At 45.9% G+C, this 23,152-nt stretch overlaps 2 protein-coding genes across 2 annotated transcripts; one reads left to right on the top strand and one right to left on the bottom strand.

The window, feature by feature from the left end:
• Positions 1-3,138: 3,138 nt before the first annotated feature.
• Positions 3,139-6,379, bottom strand: LOC131215163 (trypsin-2-like). The gene is made up of 3 exons (XM_058209548.1): positions 6,134-6,379; positions 4,521-4,611; positions 3,139-3,146 (listed from the first exon to the last, which is right to left on the bottom strand). Exons 1-3 carry the CDS (start codon positions 6,377-6,379, stop codon positions 3,139-3,141), a joined length of 345 nt encoding a protein of 114 aa, XP_058065531.1.
• A 13,612-nt stretch (positions 6,380-19,991) lies between these two features.
• On the top strand, positions 19,992-22,729 carry LOC131205290 (synaptotagmin-8). The gene is made up of 6 exons (XM_058197329.1): positions 19,992-20,414; positions 20,501-20,584; positions 20,745-21,120; positions 21,201-21,391; positions 22,030-22,266; positions 22,343-22,729. Exons 1-6 carry the CDS (start codon positions 19,992-19,994, stop codon positions 22,625-22,627), a joined length of 1,596 nt encoding a protein of 531 aa, XP_058053312.1. The 3' UTR covers positions 22,628-22,729.
• The last annotated feature ends 423 nt before the right edge of the window (positions 22,730-23,152 follow it).

Genomic DNA, 23,152 nt, shown 5'->3' on the forward strand with positions numbered 1-23,152 from the left:
TAGGTAGTGGAGAAGCAGAGGATAGTTTTATCGAGTAGAACCTCTTTGGCTGCCTACTCAGACGTAGACGAAGGAACTCCCTGAATTGGAGGTTAGTTGTTACTTAAAATGTGTAAACATTGTAAAATGAATCGCTTCGATAGCTATGTTTTTGATACGGATGTCGGATACCTCTTTCTTTCTCTCCCTTTTATGACCGTGCATTATTTTGGTCTTTGAACGAAAAACTAGAAACAATACTGGGATGGACTTTTCTCGAAATCCTTTCCAGCAGCTCGAACCAACGCAGTCCGTCGTGCCTTACAAACGCGCGCCGTGCGTCGTCTTGTCCGTTGATTGTTGCTCTCGGGCACGATTACCATTGTTGATGCAATTAAACTTTATGAGAAGAAAATAAAGAGGAAACTAAAGAGGATGATAGATCGTGCCGGAAAAATATGCTTCCGGTGCGTGCGCAACCAAAGGCCATCCACACTCGTACACATATATCCTTTTTTGCCATAGAAATACATCAAAGACGGCTTGTAGCCGCTAAAAGCAAAGGACATTCAAGGTTCTGGCAGTCGTAGCCGTGCAGAATGCTTAGAGAGGTATTTATTATTTTTCGGTTTCTTTTTATCATCTTGACTTTGATTTGTAGGTTTTTTAAAATACTGTTTGCAGATGAGATAGAATAGTTTGCTCACTAGGCAATAAGTGTACACACACCTCTTGACATTTGAATGACAAATATTGTAATATAGGTATTGACGAACGTGTATAGTTGGCTTTGAAGTTGGTTAAGCATCCGAAACACATCCGCAGCTGTACGAAGATGAAGTTCGGTGGCGTCTCGCGTTGGGAAATTTTTCAAATAAAGGTAAGTAGTATACATTAACTATAAAACATGGTAAATAACTGGAGCATGGTGTAAATCTATGGTGTAAAACAGTTCACCGTTGCCGTGAAATCAAAATTATTCTGTGGTCTCGTTGTGATGTGAGCTGCAATGGAACCCTTGGAAGTGCAATATTATTTGTACGCTTTGTTCTAATGGTACAAAGGCGGAAAGGAGAATTTGGTTTCTTTCAATGGCTCGTTTAGAAAACTTTATTTCATAAGCAAAGCTACAAGTTTAAAGTTCAATTGCCTTGAAGATAAACGAACGAATTTCGGGCGATCCTATGCTCGCAAAGATTTGTGGTTCCTCAAGGGTGCAATCCTCATCGCCAAACGAAATGATCCCAACTAGGCGTCTATTGCAAACGAACGGTCCCCCGCTGTCACCAGAGCATGTCCTGCCCGTTTTCGGTTCGCCACAAACCATTCTGTAAACATAAGAGATATGAAGGTGTCACTGCCACAGAACGGTCGGTCCTGTTCGTGCTTTGCTTACTGTGGGGTAATTCTCGTGCCCAAGGGAGCCCACGCCGTCTTGCAGGTTAGTCGATCTATTTGCTTATATATCGCTACTTGTAGTTTTTCTGAAGATTCTCCTCCGGCTGTTGTAACACCCCAACCGACAGCAGTACAGGATTTACCCGGCACTGGCACAGGCGGTTCATCTTGAAGTTTAATTGCCGTTATTTCCTTATGATTCAAGAACGGATATACACTTCTTATGATACCGACGTCGGCCTGTGCCGTGCTTGGAATGTAATCGGGATGAATTTGTACATAGTCGACGTTAAACAAAATGCCGCCTGAGTTTGCAAACCGGCTCCCTCCGCGGAGAGTGAGCTGCAATGTATGCAAGAACAGTTTCGTGGTCGAAATGATCGAAATTGTAAATTTACTGTTAGTTGTGCTGCTTACCTCCTTTTCGTTCATACCCGATAGGCAATGGGCCGCGCTTAACGCAAAGTAATTAGAAACCACGGATGCAGCACATATATGAACGTTGTTTTTCAATACGACCAGTACGAATGAAAAATGTTTGAATCTCGGGGTTCTTCCTCCAATGATACGAGGTGATCCTTCGATTTCGGTTGAATTACTTTCGGATTGTGAGTAAACGGCACTGCACAGCCACGTCAACACTAGACACCCAATCAGCTGCTTCATTTTCTTGTTCAAGCTACTAAGCTACACTAAGGGAAGCTGATTATTGCAAATGAATTTATAGTCGAAATTAGGGTACATCGATTGTTTATTGAACCTAATATTGAACGGGTCATTTTCAATGCACATAATTGAGCTAATTTGAACTCTGGCAGTTTGTTTAAATTGAATATGTTTTGCTTGCCCATAAAGTACTACAAACAACTAACCAACAGACCTGAAACGATTGGGCTTTAGTATAGGGCCGGAACATAGAATTAACTTATTTACACAACGATTAGTAAGGCAAAGTGTTTGAAAGTGTTTCAGTTTATTCGAATTTGTTCTTCAAACCCAAATGGAATTTGCATCCCTTGAATTCAAACGATCCTGATCGCGATCCGGGACTAATACGTATCCTGTGTGAAACTATACAAACGGTCAACGTTTTCGTTTTAAACGCCAGCCGACCTTAAGATAAAAGAGCGAATGCTCGGAGCTGATATCTTGGCGAAAACTTGCGGGATGCTATGTGTACATGTTGTATCACCAAAAGAAACAACACCGCTTAAATGTCCATTGCAAACGAAAGGTCCGCCACTATCGCCATAGCATGTCCTGCCGTGTATTGGTTCTCCGCAAAGCATTCTGTAATAACAAATTATGATCGCGATATCTCCCAGAAATCATTGAGCGTAGCAACTTTACTTACTCTCTTGTAATTATCGTATGTTCAGAAGTCCATCGTTTTGCACAGGTTCCGTGTGCAACTACTTTGTAGCTTGCCAATTGTAGCCGTTCTGTGGGATACGCTTCCCGTAGAGGTGTTACATCACCCCAACCGACTGTATAACAGGTTGCGTCCGGAGACATGATTGAGTCAGTGTTGGAAAGTGGCACTGCAGCTATATCTGGGTATTGCAAGAATGATTCGGTGGTTCGCAAGATACCGATATCATTCCGGGAGGCAAAATGGTCGTAATACTCGTGAATGTGAATATACTCGACATAAAACAAATAGCCGCCTGAATGAAGCAAATCGCTTCCTCCTCGTAGGGTGACCTAATGACGATCAAGAGTATTTTGTTAGTTTCGCACAGATTTCCATTTTGGCGAATTCTAGTTGGCTGAAAATTTTTAACAGACGGATGTAGACAAAAACTTCTTACGCTTTTTGGGTTCTTTCTGGCAAGGCAGTGTGCTGCACTGACTGCGAAGTAAGAAGCAATCACAGACGCGCCACAATGAAACTGGTTGTCGATAAACATTGCCAGTACATATGGAAAATAGAAAATGTCAACATCTTGGCCGCCAATTATGCGAGGGGATTCTTCGTTTTCCGATGAAATGTTCGTGTTTTGCGCAAAAATCGCATCACAGAGAAACAGAAACACTATGAAAGCAATGACTTGGTTCATCATTCTGCAAGCACTGAACAAACTATACCGATGTATGGTTATATGATCGAAATCGTTTACCGGAGCACACATTGTTTGGCAACGAATTGGATTCATAATACAAAACGGTTACCTTATCGTTGTAATTAAATTATTTCATTTAGAACCGATAATGATTACACATGTTATCGATCATAAACATCAGGCTCTTTGGTGTAAGAGTTCTGACTAATGCTTTTGGTGGTTTGCAGTAGAAGACGAGACGGGATTGCCTCTTTTTGGCTGCTCTGGGATTCTAAATGCTCCAGTTCTCTTTATTGTCATTGTCCTTGTAGTTATAAGTGAGCTTATTAACAAAACTAACTTTTCTGTTCTTTATTCAAATTTAACAGGAACGACCCACTTACACAATTTGCTACATATTTTGAGAAACAAAAATTCCTTTTTAACCTCAAACTCAGGGTCTGGTTTCTACTCTTCATGAGAGATCTTCGGTTAAGTAAACGGATGTTATTGATTACCGCTCGAGAGTAACTAGGTTTCCAATTAAATCTCCATTATCTTTAATTTCTTTCGCTTAAAGGATTACAATGACTCTTCTGACCAGTGGGTTCTGATTAAAGGTTAGCCGTCACTGAAATGAAAGAGCGAACGCTCGGCGCTGATAGCTTCGTAAATACTTGAGGTACATCGAGCGAGCAGTTGGCATCACCAAAAGAAACAACACCATCTATATAACCATTGCAAATAAATGGTCCGCCACTATCGCCAAAGCATGTCCTGCCATGCACTGTTTCGCCGCAAAGCATTCTAAAAGAACATGTGATCACAATACTGAATTTTCTGGTAATAGCGGATCTACTCACTCGGGTGTAATTATCGTATTTCGAGGAGCCCACCGTTGTGCACAAGATCCTCCGGCAACTAGCCTGTAGGTCGCCATTTGTAACTGCTTGGGATAATATTGTTCCGGTGGAGGTCTTAAAAATCCCCAACCGACTGTATTACAGGTTACATCCGGCCAGTTGAGTGGATCAGTGTTTGGAAGTGGTGCAGCAACTATCTCTGGGTATTGCAAAAATGATTCATATGTCCTAAGTATACCGATATCGTGTTGGTTATGAAACTGAACATTAATAACTTTAAACAAATGGCCGCCTGAGTACACGAAGCTGCTTCCTCCTCGCAGGGTAATCTACAATAATGCAAAGAGCTCGTTAAATTATTTCTCCTCTTGGCACTTCTTCCGTGTTGTAAAATGTGTAGGATAGTGGATGGAAACATCTTACCCTTTCCGGAGAGCTCCCCACAATGCAGTGTCCTGCACTGACTGCGAAGTAAGAGGCAATCACAGATGCGGCACAATGAAACTGGTTGTCGATCAACATTGCCAGTAGATATGGAAAATAGAAGATGTCAACGTCTTGACCACCAATTATGCGAGGGGTTTCTTCGCTCTCCACTGCATTGCTTGTGTTTTGTGCAAAAATTGCACCACAAAGCAACGGAAACACTATGAAAATAATGACTTGGTTCATCTTCCTGCAAGTTCAACTGGGAGAAAAAAGTACACGGCTGTATGGATTTATACTTGCAAATTGCTTACCGCAGCGACAGTTGTGCAGTAGTGAATCAGCTTAATAGTGCGAGCAAAACGTTTCTTTATCGGTTTAATTAAATTATGTTTACACATGCTATTGGCTTCACGTCACTAGCAAAAGTTGTGCATAAATGTAATATATTGTCAACGTAGTGCTGCGCTAATTGCTGCTAATTAACTTGCTGTTGGATGCGATAACGTTTTTGTTATTAACAGTTTGATTACGTTCTACCTAATAAGCTTTTGTTGTTAGCTTAGAAGAACAGACTGGGTCGTATTTATTAAAAATCTATAACGTAATACAAATTAATGATACAAATAATTCATAACGTGATACAAAAACAGGTATATTTAGCAGAGGATTAATCGCTTACTGTGATCGACGTGGAGTAATATCGGGAAAATAGTTATGCGATCTAAATGCGCCGATCACAACGCTCAAACTCCTGTTGCGCCACGGATAAAAGACCGAATGCTCGGGGCGTACACTTTGGCAAACCCTTGGGGAACATTGTATTGGCAAGGCTTATCAACAAACGAAACGATGCCGTACAAGTGCCCGTCACAGACGAACGGTCCTCCGCTATCCCCAAAGCATGTCCTGCCGTACGTAGGTTGTCCGCAAACCATTCTGTAAAAGAAATAAAATAATAACCGTTAATCAAAATGTTAGTAAAATGGGGGTGATAAAAGTCGTTACACTTACACGTCGTAAATTCGCACCCCCAAGGGGGCCCATTGACTGGCACAGGTCTTCTGCGAGACTAGTTTATAGTGCCCGATTTGCAGATTCACCGGTATTGCTCTACTTGGTGGAGGCTGTATTTGGCCCCATCCGACTGAGAAACAAGCGACTGGCGGCGTTTGTGGTTCCGAATCTTGCAACGGCACGACACCAATACCTGGGTACGCCAAGAATGATTCAGTGACCTTTAAGACAGCTGCATCGTTCGCTAACGAAAAATTGTCGTAGCTGCCATGCATTTTATAGTACTCCAGGTAAAACCAGTGTCCACCGGAGCCTCTGACGCTACTTCCTCCATGAAGTGCTATCTGTAAAAATCAAGCACAGTTTGCGTAAGCTTTCTGATGACACTACTCTACTTCCATTACTTACTGCATTGACAGGCTTCTGATGCACACAATGTGCGGCGGTTACGGCAAAATAATGAGAAATTACAGATGCTCCACACTGTGGATTGTTGTACAGCGTCATGAACAGTATATAAGGAGCATACGAGAAGTCAAGATCTAGACCCCCAATGATACGGGGCGATTCTTCATCTACGGTGCCGTTGGGTTGTACAGTGTGGACAGCACTGCAGAGTAGTGCGAACACTATTGAACCAATAACCTGTTTCATCGTTTCTGTAAGCACCACTGTGAGGGTAAATTAAAAGTATGTACGACTTTATACTGGACTATTGCTTATGGGATCGTCAAACGATTTTTAACGAAACGAATCGTTTCACAACTGTATAATTGCTGTTTCCTGGTCACTGTACCGTGATGGTTGAACTATTTTATACTATTTATTGCTGTTGGTAATTGGTAATGTATTGGTAATTACGTATACTTTCGTGGAGCGAAGTACAAGTCTTCGCGTTTCCCCAAGTAATCTTTTTGATGTTGTTAAAAGTCATTTTCAAATGTTGATTTTATGCTTTTCATCGTTATTTTTGCTTAGTTCAATTGAACATCATCTGCATTTAATATTGAGGAAAACAATGACAGACTATTAGACGTCAGTTCAAAACAGGAATCAGAACGTTAAGGAATCCATTGAGATTTTTTATTGATTTTTTCCTATGAATTCGCGTTAATATAAACAATAGGGTCATTTATAAATAATATCATAAATTACTTGATCAACTGCCCTACCTATTCCAATAGGTTAAACTCCAGCAATATCACGAATAAAGGAGCGAACGCTTGGTGCATATATTTTTGTAAATCCTTCAGGGATATGATGCGAACAAGATTTGTCGACAAACGAAGTAATCCCGTACAAGTGCCTCGCAAACACAACACCGGGTGGCTCACATACCAGCGGACCGCCACTGTCGCCAAGGCATATTTTGCCTTCGGTAGATCGTCCGCAAAGTATTCTGTAAAAGGAATGCGATCAAAATGTCACCACGATACTGAACTGAAAAGCGGAAAGGATAACGGAAGTGCGACTCACTCTTCGGTCACGGGGTTTGGGGCCAATTCTGAAGCACAGGTTTTATGCGAAACTAGCAGATAATGAGCTATTTGCAGTTGTTCTGGTTGTGTAATGTTTGGAGGAGACTGCGTTATGCCCCATCCGAAGGCAAGGCAAGCGTTCGGCGGTGATTCGGGTTCAGTATCTTGCAACGGCACGACAGCAATACCTGGATACGCTAAAAACGATTCAGTGACCCTTAAGACAGCCACATCGTTTTGTAATGTAGTTTCATTGAAACCACTATGCACTTTGTAGTAGTCAACATCGAATATATGACCGCCCGAGCTTTTGAAGCTACTTCCTCCTCGCAAAGTCACCTGCGAAATTGAGCACAATGTTTTTGTAAACATTATGGAATGTTGAATCGTCCCACTGCTTACCTTAGAGTTACCCAATTCGTGTACGCAATGTCCGGCGGTTACGGCAAAAAATTCGGATATCACAGATGCTCCACAAATCACATCATCCGAACCGTGATTGTGCAAATAAAGTGTATATGGGGCCACGGAGATGTCAATATCGTGGCCCTTAATGATACGGGCTGACCGTTTGATTTCGGTTGCATTATTCCAGGATTGCGTAGTTGGTACCGCAATACACAGCAGAGCCAACACTACAGAACCAGTGCCCTGTTTCATAATGCCACAACCGACATGCGAGTATTTAAAGCCAACGTGTGACTTTATATTTGAAAATTGTGTTGCGAATGGTAAATTGGTTGCTAATAAAATGATTGGTTTTTAATTAAAAAATGAACACCCGCACCTTTGTAATGCTCAAATGCTTCGTCCATTTGTAGAATGTAATGATGAACAACAGGTTAACCGAATCAATCGGAACAATTGGGCGCGAAATGGGTTGCGTTCAATTGATAAACAAATTTCTATTGCACGGAAGCTAACCACTGTGCATTGTAAATATTCACAGTAGTAGTGAACTAAAGAGCAGTGAAATGGGCATGCAGAACTATTTCATAGCACACTTTTGCGAACAAAATTATTTGCTTGTTCAATCTTCTCCAAAATGCTTTACATTCCAGCAAAATCGTGAATAAAAGCACGAAAGCTTAGTGTTTATACTTTCAAACATGTCTTAGGTGAAATTCTCGTTTCTATTTTTGTGGTCTCTCATATGATATTTTGAAATGAAAGCCACAATTTAAGTGCTTTTGAAATATATTTTTTTAAATATTTTTTTATAGTCTTAGTGAAACAGGTAGTATCAGGTAGTTCGGATTACCGGTTCCAAGTGACTAAAAGGCACGACCCCACGCATATGCAGATGGCTGTATTTTGCGGCTACTATTTACAGCGTTCCTGGTAAACGTCTTGAGTAATTTCAGCCTTTGAAAGGGTGTAACCGAACTTACCATATGGTGCCAGGCATTCTAAACAGGGAACCGAGTCCTGCTCCAGTTACAGCCGGACCACCGGAATGGTCGCCTTTTCCAAGCATATTGGGACAAACCGTAACAGCTGTTGCGGTGAGCCAACCTCAAATCTTGTGTGTCAAAAATCCCCGGGCAAAATCCTTCACCGAAAGTGCGTGTGGGAATGAAATATGGCAAGGAACTGAGCCCGTTCACCCACCCTCCCGGTCGCATCAATGAATGACGCACATTCACTGCCGTTGTCCAGTAACGCGGAAGAGCGAGAAGACGAGCACCCACCGGGAGAGAGAGAGAGAGGGATAGAGAGCCAGAGCTCCGATAGCGAACGATAAGGTTGACTTTGATTTGGAGTACTTTGACCAAACCGACGACAGTTATTGCAGTTATGGCACACCATGGTCCTGGGGGCCGCACAACTACACACCTAACGACGGTGTTTGTTAGGAACTCGAAACGGAAGTAAACGCCGTCGGTTGGCCAATCAGCCCACGAACCACGGGGAAAATCGTAAGAAAAAAACTATGAAAAAACAGTTTCCGCGAGCTTTCCCGGCAAGCGCGAGAGCCGGTGGAGGAATTTTCATTCATTACTAGCTCCAGCAGCCCGCCGGCGCAAGAGGTGCGCAGTCGGTGAAAGGAAGACGACCGGATGGCGGACGCCAACGGTGCGTCGCCGGTGGCGGTGGTTCGTTTGTGTTGGTTTTGGCACCTCCAGGTCCGCGCCAGGCGAAGCATGTTCTCCGTTGGCTTCGGAAATCCGGGCCCAGTTGTTTGCTTTTTTTGCCACCAAAAGGGCCGGTTTAGTGTGGGGGCGCGAGCAGCAACTCGGCGGGCAGCGTAGGACCCCTGAGGGAATGGGATGGCATGAGTTTTCCCTACGAGCACCGGTACAGTGTGGCCCGCGTTTTTGTTATCCCATCACTAAAGGTTATTCTGGTACATCACTAGCATATCACATATCAGATATTTGATTACTGTAACCAACACAAGCTATCGTGTTACATTGTGACAATAAAGTATCCGGAAATTTGTGATTTAAAAAAAATGCTTTATTCGATTTTCGATTATTTTGTGGAGTTAGATTGCTACACATGTCAGTGACTTATGCTGAAAAGTTCGGCCATTTTAGATTATCACTTAATCTTTGACAGCTGTTTTACTGTGCTCGTGTCTTGGCCCATCGGCGATTTTTTCTCTTCCATAAAATGGATGGCAAGGAATCTATATCAAATTTTGTGTAGAAAACGAAATTAACAATTTTTTTGCCTCTATGTTTCCATTAGAACATACTGTAAGTCATCACTCTATCAGAAACTATTATTGGGGAGACACTATAAATCATGCCACTGAAGCGTGGTAGGTCACTGTACCAGCCGACATCAAAACACGCTGACCTCACAGCTTTCACCTAGACCACCCGTCGCAGGTCGGAACGTGGCGTAGCTGAGTCGCAACAACAACCGCCAGCCATGTTCAGTTGCCAATGGACGCTTGGATCGCCAGGATCGGAGAGCGAGCCCTACAGCCTTCTGCGGTACATGCTGCTGCGAACTGCTTTGCTGCGGGACAAGAAAGTGGCGTCTCCATACCGGATTCCAGCTTGACGATTCCGTGGGAGGCTGGCCCCCTGTGGGAGTGCGTGAGTGTGAAAGAGTACACCGTCCGTTCAGCTGGTAGCCCGACCGACGTGCGACCCGAGAGCCTCCGAAGCACGAGCGTTCGGTTGCGATGTGGACACGCTGAGCATCAGGATCCTCCGGAGCTGTGATGTTATCTTCAGTACCGTGCCGTTGGCTGTCGTGCTCGGATGCCAAGTGAAGACTCGCTGGTGTTCTCCAGGATCTCCAGTCAGCTGCTGTTGATGTCGTTGTGTCGGTTGGACGCTAATCGATCCGATGTAAGAACGAAGAGTCGACGAGAGACAGCAGCATACCATTGCAGCCGGTGCATTGCGGTGCAGTGGTTAGTAAACATTTACCAGCCGAATCAACCGAGCGTACTCGGCGCGAGGAGAGGAATTAAGTTTTGTGGCGTTTACCGACGGTTACCGCTAGTGAAAGGACCACGCTGACGATGCTAAAGTGCGACCGTTGAGAGGACGGCCAAAGAACGTTGATGTTATCCGCTTGTTTGTCCGTAGGGACACTTGTGGTTTCTAGTGCCTGAGGATTTGAGTGTAACGAGGTGATGTAACCGGTTGTTGATTGTGACCACGCGACTTTGGCATGTTAGTCTGACGACCAACCCGCGAGTCAGGCGATCGAACTAGAAAAAAAAACTGGTGACAACATACGGTAGTGAGGTACCAGAGGTGCGTTGTTAGAACTATCTGAAGCTCAAACCTATCGCGGAGTTACATAAGAAAGCGGGTCAAGCCGCCGCTCGGGCAACAGCTGTTGGAACGTGGGGCCTATTGCGCCTCCGAATCGAGCGTCTATTACGGTGCCCCGAAGGCAAACACTCCGAGGTCGGAGGTTCTTGGAAGGTTACAGGGGTGAGTATAGAAAGCAAATTTCATCACCTCTGGAGAAGGGACCGTTGCTAAGCTCGATGCCGGATCAGCGGATCAGTGGCCAGCTGGGCAATGGATCGTCACTAACGATGGTTGGCGGTACACGCTCATACCGCATTGCCGGGATGCCCTTTTAGAGCGGGCCCCGCCATTTGACGAGGGCCTGCAATAATTCTGCGTAACAAAAAAGTGTTATGAAAAGCCACAAATCCTTTGACCCTCATGGCGGTGATGGTGTAGATGTAGCGGAGATTTTTTCCGACTAAAGCTGAGAGTAATTACCGCCAAACAAATCCTGCGATAATAATCACCGCAAACGAAGCTGACGAGCTGCCGACGGTGCCCGGTTTTCAGTCCGCTTTTCAGCCGTTTTATTACTCTCGTAAATCCAACAAATTTCTTGTAGAAAGTACAAGAAGCAATCGTAACGAACGGATTGCGCCCTTCGGGGCTCTTATCAGCCGGAAGCGGGACACAAAAATGGAGAAACTCAAGCTCGTTCGAGGGCGTTTGATTTTTCATTTCCACCGGATGATGATGATGGGAAGCGATAATAAAATGCCCCAACCCTTCGGACTAAGCCTCACCTCCGATAGTCCTTAAGAGAACGAACCGACGGTTGCAATGTCAACGAATGGCGGTCGTGGTGGTCGAGCTTCATCGAGTTGTAGAAATAAAACACCGAGGGTTTTCTAAGGGCGGAAATTAAAATGAAGACCGCATACACCGCATTTGTGGCAGGTCCAGTTCAGGACATCACATTCGTCGAGGGCCGGTTTCAAAGATTAAAGTTCACGGATGTTTGCTGGTCGTCGCACGTTGAGAGGTGCTCGTTGATTAGTTTTCAATGCTTTAGCTACAAGCTTTTAACATAAACGCAGTATTTTCGAATGAAATAATTAATTTGTAAATGTGAATAACAAAATGGTGGATAATCTTTATTTGCGGATTAGAAAACCCAATTTAAAAGCGAACAATGAACGTTTTGCTAATTGGGAGCGACGGTGGTGTGTATTTATTTTCCTATAAATTAAACACTCCAACGCAGGGCCTCATTCGCAGGGCAGTAAATCACAGCAAACCAAAACGTTTGCCGTTGGGAGATCGGGAAATCATGGAAAATGTAATTTTACTGATGATGCTTCAACTCCCGTTAGTAACCCAATATTCCGACCGAACGTGAACTTTATGTTGCTTGACCTTCAATGTTGGCATTATGCTTTGTCGGAACCCTTTCACTCACGGTGATGGATTGATTGATAGCACCAGGAAGTAAGGGTATGCTTATCGTACCGATTATCGAGCAGCACTCGTTTCACCGATTTATTGTAACCCACACACGCGAGCGCCCGCGCGCGTAGTCCATTAGTTTTCTTCCAGCGCCGAAACGGCATGCTTATCCGTTTAATGGCCCACTCGGTGATTCCTGGTTTACTTTCACATTTTTCTTCTTTCACGAATTTATGGGCCTATACTCTATACCCGGGCCATGTTGGCCGCCTCTCGATTGATGTTTCACGTGTTACAAAGTGCTACAAAAGTGGTCCGACTACGAGGACGTCTCTAGGTCGAGTGGGATAGTACAACCATGCGCTGCAAAGTAGTGCAAAAATAAGGTTGCAGGTTGTCGTTCCAAGCCCCGCCGGGTGAGAAGTTTACAAAACTAATCATCAAGTCGATCGGTTACATGCAGAAGGAATAACTTCACCCGAATGGGTTCAGGGGCCATTTTACCATTCGTTGCAAGTCCCGCGGCGCAACACGCAGCAGACCGTGTAGGTAGGAAACATAATTCTACTCCAGGCGCATCGACGGGGTACGATGTGAGTCACGATAACGAGCGGTGGGCATGTAGCAAACTTTACCGAGCGATGATAATCTGTGTGTGGCCGGGTAAAGTCTTACATACTGAAAAGCTCAAACATAGTATAATTCAATTTCACCCAAAACTCAACCAGCGAACATGTTTCGAGGCGACTTTTTACTCATTTTCGAGGAGACACGAAACGAGATTGTAGGAAAGGAGGTATTGAAAAAGTAAAAGTTGGATCCATCCTTAATTACAGGGCTAATTCGATGGGGAAGTGGTCGAAAGTTGCAGTGCTGTGCGGAAAATAAAAAAGGAGCGACTCTCTCAGAACAACCACCGACACGTAACGGATACGGTTGTCGGTCGGCATTCGAAAGCATAATTGGGGATGGCCGTGCTTTTGATGACAGTTTCAGCTTTCAGCCACCGAGTTTGCCAAGTTATTCGGTCCCGGCCACTAAACAGTAGGGCAGTCCGGGCGACCTCACGGGTGATGATGATGGGTATTTCCTTCCAAAAGTGTAGTTCCGCACGTCAAGATACGGTGATTATAGTCATTACCATCAAGCGTGCCCTTGTCCACACAATCGCTCGAAAGAAACACCAAATTCGAAAGATGCGCTTCTTGAGGAGCTGGCGGTGTTTGTTGGTGATGGTAATAAAGAGTAGCTTCCACTTGATGGCTGATTGCAATTTTATGAATTGTTTATTAAGTGGTCCGTGAAATTGGGACCATATGTCTTTGAGTGGTGCCTTTATTAATGTTTATGACACACATTTCGGCGAGAGGTAATCGAGATGTTTACTTCGTTTTGAAGTATGTCGGATACTGGAACTCGCATAGTCGTTGTTGTTTTCAGAAAGTTTCAAGGAATAAATCGTGCTTTCCATTAACATTACGTTCATTACTTTGATATATTTGAACGTATTTTGGCCAATATCAATTGATATAACTGTAACAAACGATGGGTTTAAAACATTGATGGAAAAACAGCAACACGAAAATGTTCTGTAGGAAACGTTTGTTAAACCATGTTGCCTAAGCCTCTCAAATTCGTTACTGGATTAAGAAAGCATTCCGTCAAATCCGGATGCCTTCGGAACGAGTTTGTACCAATCATCAGGTCAAATATTTACCATCAACTCGGCCTCAGTTCGTGAAAAGCCATCAATCGATCGTTTTGCTAGAGGCAAGATTTGGCTCTCGATGGTGCTGAAAGAGGAAAAAAACGTGTCCTTTTTGAAGACCGATGCTGTCGGCTGAAGGCGTAAATTTCTTTAGTGCTATCCGGGCCCTGACACGGCAATGGCCTTCGTTCCACAGAAAAATGCACGGAATGAGGAATCAAAACCATAAACCCTGGGACCCAACAACATAGGCTGGAGGGTTGGGCCGTGTTGGATGGCGTTGACGTTCTTCCCGCGCTCTTCCCGCGCTCTTCCCGCTTCCCACTGTCACTGGCGGCGTTTTGGCATTCTTTTGATGCGACAAAGCGCACACAACGGTGCCTTTGGAATGTGCAATATTAATCGCGAAAACCTACACTCCGGACGTCCCTACACTGTTGAAGGTTCCGGAATATCCTCTAGGGTTTTTTTCACCGGTCACCCATGTGCGTTTGAAAAAGTTCCGTTTTATTGCCCCTGTCCTGGTCGAGCTTTATGGAAGAACATGAATCGAATCCCGAAATTAATTTTGGCCAAACAGAGTTAAGGTGTTGAAAATGAAAGGAAACGCAAACGGATCCTAGGTAAACTATTTTTAAACACGATTGCTTTCACTTCTCGCAGTTATCCGGAATGTGCCATTAGCTATTGTCGTGTCCTTGTGTAAATTTTGTTCGAATTTAATTTGTCATCATAATTCGGGGCTCCACTCAAGCGCAGCTCCAGCAGTTGGTAGACTTATTACCCTTCAACTTGTGGACCGTGGATGTGGAAATTCGCCGAAATTTTTTGCAAAATTTCGTTAAACTTGTGCCGTGTGCCCGAGGTGCGAACCGTTAACCATCGAGACGGCGATTATCGTGCCATAAATCGTGACAGCTTTCCACGTACGGCCGGAAGCGGCGATGATCTATGGATCTCGGGCTATGGTTCACGAGAAGCACCTAACCTGGGCCGCGTGATGCCCATCCTGGAGATTGCGTTGGACGCATTCGAGCGAAGGGATCAACCGGTACCGGCTACTGGCCAACCGGGTGGCCCGAAAAAGGTGGCACGGAATCATCCACTCGCAAAGTAATTTTCCAGTTCATTAACATGGTCGTCTGTCACATGTAAGCCGGAGCTTGATGCGCTGTAGGAAGTGGCGCCATTTTTTTTAATTTTCCTGCTTAGTTTCTGTTCCGAAGTGGATGGCCGGAACCGAAAGGATAGTGCAGCGATTCCCGTGCGCTGTGGGATGACGTCCGGCATCCTACGGACACAGCAGGGCAGCTTCGTTGCGTTCATTACGAGGCGAAGGACACTGGCCAGGGTCCGCTAATGCATTTTGTGAGTGAGTGACACTCTCAGGGCGATGGTGAACCAAGCAAGTTGGCGCACAGAAAGTGCTTACAAGGTAGTGGATTTTAACGTTCGTTGACCGTTTGTTGAAATGGTTAAAACATCGTCGAGAAATAATGCAGTAAAGGTTTTACAGACGTTGTGACAAAAATCGCAACCATAAAAGGTAAAATGTCGACCCTATTCAAAGAAGAAAGTAATTTCGTTCGTGCCTTGAAATATTGGTCGCATAATTGGCAATTACCATGCTCGCAATCTTTCCCAAGCCACAAGTGGGGGCTGGGAACGTAAAAAAAACGAACAAATTTAGCAAGAAAATGAAAAACTGGACAGAACGAATGCCGAATTTGTGCATTATTCTAGATGCTTTTTCTCAACATCTTGGGAGTGGATTTTGAAAGCGAGTGCCTAACCGTTGGAAATCTGTTAAGCTCACGAAGGAAAGCGGTGAGAAGGGGATCTGCTGGAGCCAATCTGGCCCGCCGAGATTTGTGGTGACCCATTAAAATGACAAATTCAGCGCTGCATCATCGCTGCGATGAATAAATTGGCTGTGCGGTGAGGTAGTCGAGCGATTGCTTTACAGCAGCAAAACCAGATGAGAGATTCGTGCCAGAGATTCTTCGTTTTGTGGGACGCAGCAGTTAGGAATTATGTATTTAGCTGTGGAGGAAATGACACAAAACGATGGTTAAGTGTTAAACGTTTATTGCAGAGACACTGTTTACATTGCTGATGGATTTGTATGCCATTGTGTTAAGCTAAGTTCCAAGTTATTTTAGTTCACTTTTAGGCAAATGAAAAACAATAGTAATGTCTGAAAAGTACGACGAAAGATGCATTCCCGTACCATCGTACTCTCTGGAACCGGGCAATAAACCATTCATTTTGACCCCCACTCGGGGCCAGTCTCCCGTTGATTGAAACGGAGCCACTCATTATACGGAGCGTACCCAATGGGGCTGAGCTAATTTCCAAACGTCAAACCACTACCACAAAGCAACGCTACGGTTTCCCGCCACACGCCCCGCCACGGTTCGGGGCGACCCGGGCACGCTGTGCACTACCGCGCGTCTCCATTAGTCGCGCCACGAGACACCAGGCGTCTCCACCCGGGAGAAGCCATTGGAGCACTGGAGTTCATTGGAACAAATTTGATTAATCTCCCCTCAGTTGAACCGGGCGGGCTGCTTGATGTGTAGTGGCCACGGAAAAGGTCATCTCGGCCAGTGTAATTGACACATTTATGTTATAATTGTCGCCCGCCCGGAATGTGCCGACGGAGCAAAAATTGCGCCAGCAAAGTGATGTGAACGTTCGATGAAATGGTTTCCGGTTCGCTTCCAGTTCGGTTCCTGTGTCAGTGTTCGGAACCAGCCGTGTGCTGGCCCATAACAGGGGGGCGCGCGTCATTAAACACTCCGGGAGGTGTGATGTTTCTAATGGGGGGAAGAAAACGGGTTCAATTCTTCTGCGTCATTGGGTGGAACGTTTATTTTTGCTCACTACCTATCAGTTGCTCCGGTGATATCGGCTTCGGGCTTCGATTGGCATGCACGGTACGGATAACGAAACGGATATTTTCATCGATTGCTCGGGGGGCTGTGGGTTTTGTCAAACGGTTTCATTCGTCGGTTGAAATGGAGACGTTAGACCGGTGAGTGAATGATGAAGTCGTTACGGTTCTTGGCCGGCGCTTCGCGGGAAGCAGATACCATCAGTGTTCACCATTCCTCCACACATCATCTGGGCCGGGGTAGTTTAGCTTAATGCCGCCGGCTCGGAACGAAACAAATTGCTTTGGAAATCCCTGCCGTAAAAGTGCCTTTTTCCAGATGAGAGAAAGGTCCAGATTCTGGCACGGTGGAAACGCAATCGCCCAAAGTTTCTGTTTTTGGACCGAGCAACACACACACTCACACAGGCAGAGGTCCGGATTTCTCAGAGATTATACAATCAATCACTTTAATACCTTTGTTTGTTTGGGTCAAATCGGTACCGGTTGTGGGTATCGGTGGTTCGGCTGGCGAATAGGATGATGGGTTGCCGGTTGATTGAAATTGATCGCATTGCGATGACACGTCCGATGTACATTCAACGATTCCGACCGATGCTTTCTGCTTGGGCCGCCACTTTCATTCATTTCTTACCGAACCGGTTCAAGCGGGTTCCAGCTGTCTGATTTTTAAGCAAGAAAGGCAAATCCACCTAACCCCCAAATCCCTTTAACGCCCACACGACGCGTCCACGGGCCATTTAAGCCGTCGGGTTGTTTAACGGCATTCTCGAATGGCACCACGGGTATTCACCGTTTCGGTGGGAGAAAGGTTAGGAGTACCTTTTATACGAACGGATTTCAATCCGGCCGGGTGGATCCGAAGGTGGATTCTGCGAAGTCAGTGCGCATCTTATCGTGTTGCGATTGATTTAATTAATTACGGTGTGTCACGTACGGTCGCCCCGGAACCGTAAATAGCCGTGGTAATGCGTTTTAGTACGAAGGGGGCAACCGTGTCGGTAGTGGCGAATGTAGAGCGGCATCAACTTAAAGTCCTTTTAGTTTGAAATGTGCCGTGCTACTTAACCCAATCGTGAGTCCAGCGTGATACGGCATCACTTTACAGGATTGGCACGGCAGGCACCTGGTTAAAGGGTGTTCGTTTTTAGCAGAAGCGCTGAAAATACGTCGACGAAAAAGAACGAGACATGGAATGAAAAATTTTCAATTCAACTCCACACAGAAAGTCAGTTTTCTGTTTGATTGGCAGAAATGGATGCGGTCCCTTTTTTCCCTGGAATAAAACGGAGAAGTATTATCGAGTTTCAACACGACAACCGACGATGCCTTCCGGGTTGCAGAGGTAAATGCGCCTCAGAGTGGGCGAAAGAAATCGGATAAAAAATCACACAACGGTGTGGAAATCCTTTGACGTTGCCTGATTCGCTGGAAGCGGCTTGGCATAAAAACTCAGGGCAGGGTAGAATCGAAAAGGGTCCCACCGTAACGTTATTCTTCGTTCGATTAAGATTCGATTTACTCGCACCAAGGGCTTTCGCTTTCGCGTAAACGGTTCCGAACAATGCCAGTTCCTGTCGTCGTTGTCGCCGCCGTACTGGTTGACAATGTTTCAAACGGAGCGGGCACTGTTGACGATGTTTCCGAATTGAAAAATTACCCTCCTTACGTTCGCCGGCTCACCGGGCCAATGTCTTTTCTGCCAGTGCCATCCCGGAAGACGCCTTTGGTCGGTAGGGAAGAATGGTTCCTCTTTCTCTCCATCTTGCGGTGTTCTCCGAACTGCGGTCGGCGAAAGCCGCAAGCGATCGTAACGATGATTTTGCTCGAATTCACCGCAGTTTGGATTCCTTCCTTTCCATTTGCCTGTTTTGCGTAATCGGAAGCTTAGTCCTTCGGCAGCGATAATTGAATCATTGTTCCTTTTATTACCATCACCCAGCAATCGAGTGACACAGAAAGAGGTAGAAAAAACAGATTTTCCTAAGCAGGGCAGAGCTCTGGCATGATGAAGGACAACGTTCGTCTTATGTCGTCCTGTTAGTTTCCGGGTTTGGGTTGGTTTCCACCTGCCGCTTAATTAGCTGCGGTGTAATTGACGCGGTGGGACAGCCACCATTCGGAATGGTGTGATGATGATAATGAAAATTTATACATACTTGTTTGCTGCGGTGTGCAATGTCGGGACACCTGTCTGAGCCAATGATGTGGCTATCAATAATGCAGTGCGCAATGATGAATGGTCGTTCCGAGTCGCGTTCACGACGAGTGGTCATTGGGAAGGAATTTCCCACATGACAAGGCTTTTCTTGTCATAAGCTTCATTTGGGTTCATAGAATATGAACATTCCGGGACAAATAATGAAAACTGAGCATCAATCGGAAACAGCAGCATTCGGTGGATGATATTGGGCATCGCTGTGACGCTTTTCAGTGCACCGTAAATCGCGTATTGGAATCGAAATCAACAAAAGTTAACTATAAATAAAATTACAGAAAACTAAACGACAAATTAAAAAATTAGCCAACAAAACAACTTAAATGCTACAACGAATCCAATAGCAAAATTTAAACCGTAAAAACATTCACAACATAGTAAAACGAGTCATATGACTTAACGATTTTTTTTTTGATCTTAAAAGACGTATTTATGATTTCCAATTATTTTAGCATAAATTTACCACAAACTTAGCGGGAGCGGTGCTTCTGTCTTTGACAAGCATTTGATAAATCTCATCTCGTTGGTTTGCTATCGATTTTGCGACAACTTGAACCGGTCACTTGGTTGCCTAATATTCGTCCACCTTTTTTTTTTTCCCTGCCCTTTGTTCGTGATTTTTTTTTGCGGTTTCTCACAAAAACAACAAAAATGGTGGCTCGTCAAAGTTTCTTATCAATATGTTTTCGCTTCTCCACAGCTGTTGGCTTCGACGTGACTGGTTCGCAAGACGGCTCTCTTGAGACGTGCTTCGTCAGGTCAGGCCGGTTCAGGAGTGGTTCCAATAGAGTGAAGCAAGCGACTCGCCAAGCGATGGTGTTCGTAAGTTCCGCCGTCCTGGGAGCGGCGGCTGGGACGGGACTTGCCCTGCTGGTGGCCGTCACCATCGTCATGTATCGCTACTACGTGGTCCGCCGGAAGGGCAAGGAGTGGGCCGAGCTGGATCGGTTGGAGGAGAAGAAAGCGGCCCGGAAGATCAACCTGCAGGACTGTAACGTGACGAGTGGATCGGTACCGGTCCAGCCGGCCAGCAGTGTCGTTCATCACTCGATCAGCTCCGAAACGCTCGCCACCGGTTCGGTCGAGGTAACGCCAAGCCCGCTTCAGCCATCAAACTCCGGTGCCGCGAAGAAGTCCTACGGCACAGGGGCGGGAACGGCTTGCCGACCGCACCCTGGACGGCCGTCAGCAACTTCGCGCAACAACAGCATGGAAAGTGTCCATTCGAGAAGCTCGGTACGCCTTCGCAGCATGAACAGATCTTTGAGCATCGCAGGATTGCTTTATTTTCTATCGAAATTTATGTTTTCTCTTCTCTGCAGAGCCATCGGGAGAGTGTCCCAAAGTTTATGACTCATGCGAATAGCGACACGCGCTCTACGACGTCGGACAACCTCATTATGAGGGTAAGGATGGTGATTCAATATTGTCGTAAATCAATTCCCGATTCCCGCGTAGAATACAGTTTTACTCAGTTCTCAGTAAAGGTCTTCATTTTACTTCTATTTCCATGCACTTACTAATTACTTCTCTTCATAAATGTGTGTTGTTTTCCTAATCGTGCAGAAATCTCGATCCCCAAGTCCGATGCGCACCTTCAGCCTTGAGGGTCGTTTTCCCATCGGTTCCGCATCGGGCTTTGGGGCCGATGTGGGAGCGGCAGAGCGCGGCAGTAAGGGTAGCCTGGCATCGGTCATCAGCGTTAACCCACGGGACATCAATTCGCCCCGGAAGCGCAACAGTACGTTCTCGGGCGCGGGCGAACTGTGCGCTCCGGATTCGCCGATCGGGTCCATTCGCTCCGACAGCAGCCGGGGCTCACCGAGGAAGCGTGTTCCGGTGATACTGGCTGCCAACGATATCCATTCCGTGATGGGGCGATTTCATCTGCGCTTGAAGTACGAAGGCGGCAAGGAGGAACTGCTGGTGCATCTCGTCGAAGGTGAGTCCCTTAGGTCATTCGATACATTTTCGATCTCGACATGAGCTTGATCATCGTCTGCTCTGCTCTGCTCGCTGCAGCTCAAGACCTTACCCCGGCCGGTGACGGTGGGTTCCGTGATCCGTACGTCAAGATGTTCCTGGAACCGGACGAGGAGCAACGCACCCAGCAGACGGCGGTACATCGCACCGAGACCCATCCGTACTTCGACCAGCAGCTTTCGTTCCCGCTGAAGCCTCGCAACCTGGTGAAGAGTAGCTTCGTGCTGCAAGTAAGTATCGTTCTTACCGTCAGTTTTTGCTTCATTAGTGACGTTGAGCTTTTAGTTACTTCATTATGGAAAAGGAATAATAATGTTGTGATTGTTTGTCGAGCATGACTAAGCTATCTCTGTGAATGGGACTCCCATTTACTAGGCGATGTAAAATAGAGCAACGCAAGGAAACGCTTCGGCGTTGAAAACCAAACCACTAAGTTTCTCCACAAGAAAGGGCTCCTTGAATGCTCGACCTAAAGGGGGGTAGCGCAAGGTGAAGGACATTCCCCAACATCCGTTAGCTTCCATTTGCATCATTAACATTGAAATACGCTCTCGTTTGATAGGATTACTTGAGCGTTTCTGGTCCGGAACATTCGCGTTTCCCTTTTCACGTCGCTCAATCTCAAGAGACTTACATAGCTTAGCACTTGAAGCCTTGGTGCGACCCGGGGTCCCCAATGTCGTGCCGAATGTAATGCAGCGAAAAGATGAACGGAATGATCAAATATTTATGAGTCACCTTGCCACAAATCCCACTGCTCCAACACTTCCCATTTTTGTCGGTGTACTTTGCATTTTCCTCGTACCGCCACATCACAATGGACCGCAAAAGGAGTAGACGCCGAATGAACGTTTTGTGTTACTTTCAGCTGCTCGATTACGATCGCTTTTCGCACGACGAGGTGGTCGGAGAGATTCGGTTCCTGCTCAACACGCTCGACCTGTCCGGCTGCGAGCTCTGGGGGGACCTGATTGCCGTCCGGCGACCGACCGAGTCCGCGACCGAGCTGCTCATCTCCCTTAGCTATCTGCCGCAAGCCGAGCGACTGACGGTGGTCGTGATGAAGGCGAAGAATCTCTCCATTTCCCACGAGCCATTCGTGAAGGTAAGGTGGTGGATAGCAAGCACCAAAAGTTCACCAATTTTCTTGACTGTAATTTTTACAACTCACACTTCTAAAGCTCTACCTGCTGGTGAACGATAAGAGAGCGAAGAAGCGCAAAACCAGCGCGATCCGTGCCCTCGACCCGACCAACCCGATCTGGAACGAAGCGTTCACGTTCGAGCTGCCGGCTTCGCAGCTGCAGGACGCCGGCGTGGAGCTGTTCGTCACGTCGAACGAAGGCGAAGGCCAGGACCTGGGCTGTGGCGTGGGGCTACGTGAAGGTGGCAGCGGCACGCAGCACTGGCAGGATCTGATGCAGAACAGTCGCAAGCCGATCGCCATGTGGCACGTGCTACGATAAAGGATGTGTGCGGGTCTGTATGTCTGTTATTGAGTGCATGCAACTAAATGAAGAAATGGAAAACTATTCGTTCCAATGTGCAACCAGTGGCCAGGCATTGTATTGTAGAGTCTTTTCCCGGTAAGACAAACACAGAGCAAAATGGAATGGCTCGGGAGTGCAGATACCCAAGAACGGCACGGCAGTATCTATTATGGGCCGGCACATCGAACACCTCGTGTCGCTTCTCAGCAAACCGCCCGCAACGAGGGCTGCCAGACACGTGACAGGCGAGTAGGGCGGGAGATTCCGTAGAATATGCAGAACGCGTCGGGCATGCAAATGGTCCGTTCAGGAAGCGGTCTGTGTCTTTCCAGCCAAAGATAGCAGACCGGTGCAGGAGCGGCAAGGCGTGAAAAGGCATAAAATTAAAGACCGGTCACCGAGGAGTTTCAAAATGTTCAAACTTTACCAAAGGATTATGGTTCAAGTTTTACTCAGTAAATGGTAAATGAGACAAAAGTTTATCACCTGTTTTGCAATAGC

The sequence above is a fragment of the Anopheles bellator genome, chromosome 1 (assembly GCF_943735745.2).
Source record: "Anopheles bellator chromosome 1, idAnoBellAS_SP24_06.2, whole genome shotgun sequence".
Lineage (NCBI taxonomy): Eukaryota > Metazoa > Arthropoda > Insecta > Diptera > Culicidae > Anopheles > Anopheles bellator.

Excerpts from the sequence above, each read along its gene's own strand:
- LOC131215163 (XM_058209548.1), bottom strand. The coding sequence starts at position 6,379 with ATGAAACAGGTTATTGGTTCAATAGTGTTCGCACTACTCTGCAGTGCT. Across the intron at positions 4,612-6,133 it reads ATCAGAAGCCTGTCAATGCA|ATTACCCTGCGAGGAGGAAG; the intron begins GTAAGTAATGGA and ends GCATTATTGTAG.
- LOC131205290 (XM_058197329.1), top strand. The coding sequence starts at position 19,992 with ATGGTGTTCGTAAGTTCCGCCGTCCTGGGAGCGGCGGCTGGGACGGGA. Across the intron at positions 20,415-20,500 it reads GTGTCCATTCGAGAAGCTCG|AGCCATCGGGAGAGTGTCCC; the intron begins GTACGCCTTCGC and ends TCTTCTCTGCAG. Across the intron at positions 21,392-22,029 it reads AGAGTAGCTTCGTGCTGCAA|CTGCTCGATTACGATCGCTT; the intron begins GTAAGTATCGTT and ends TGTTACTTTCAG.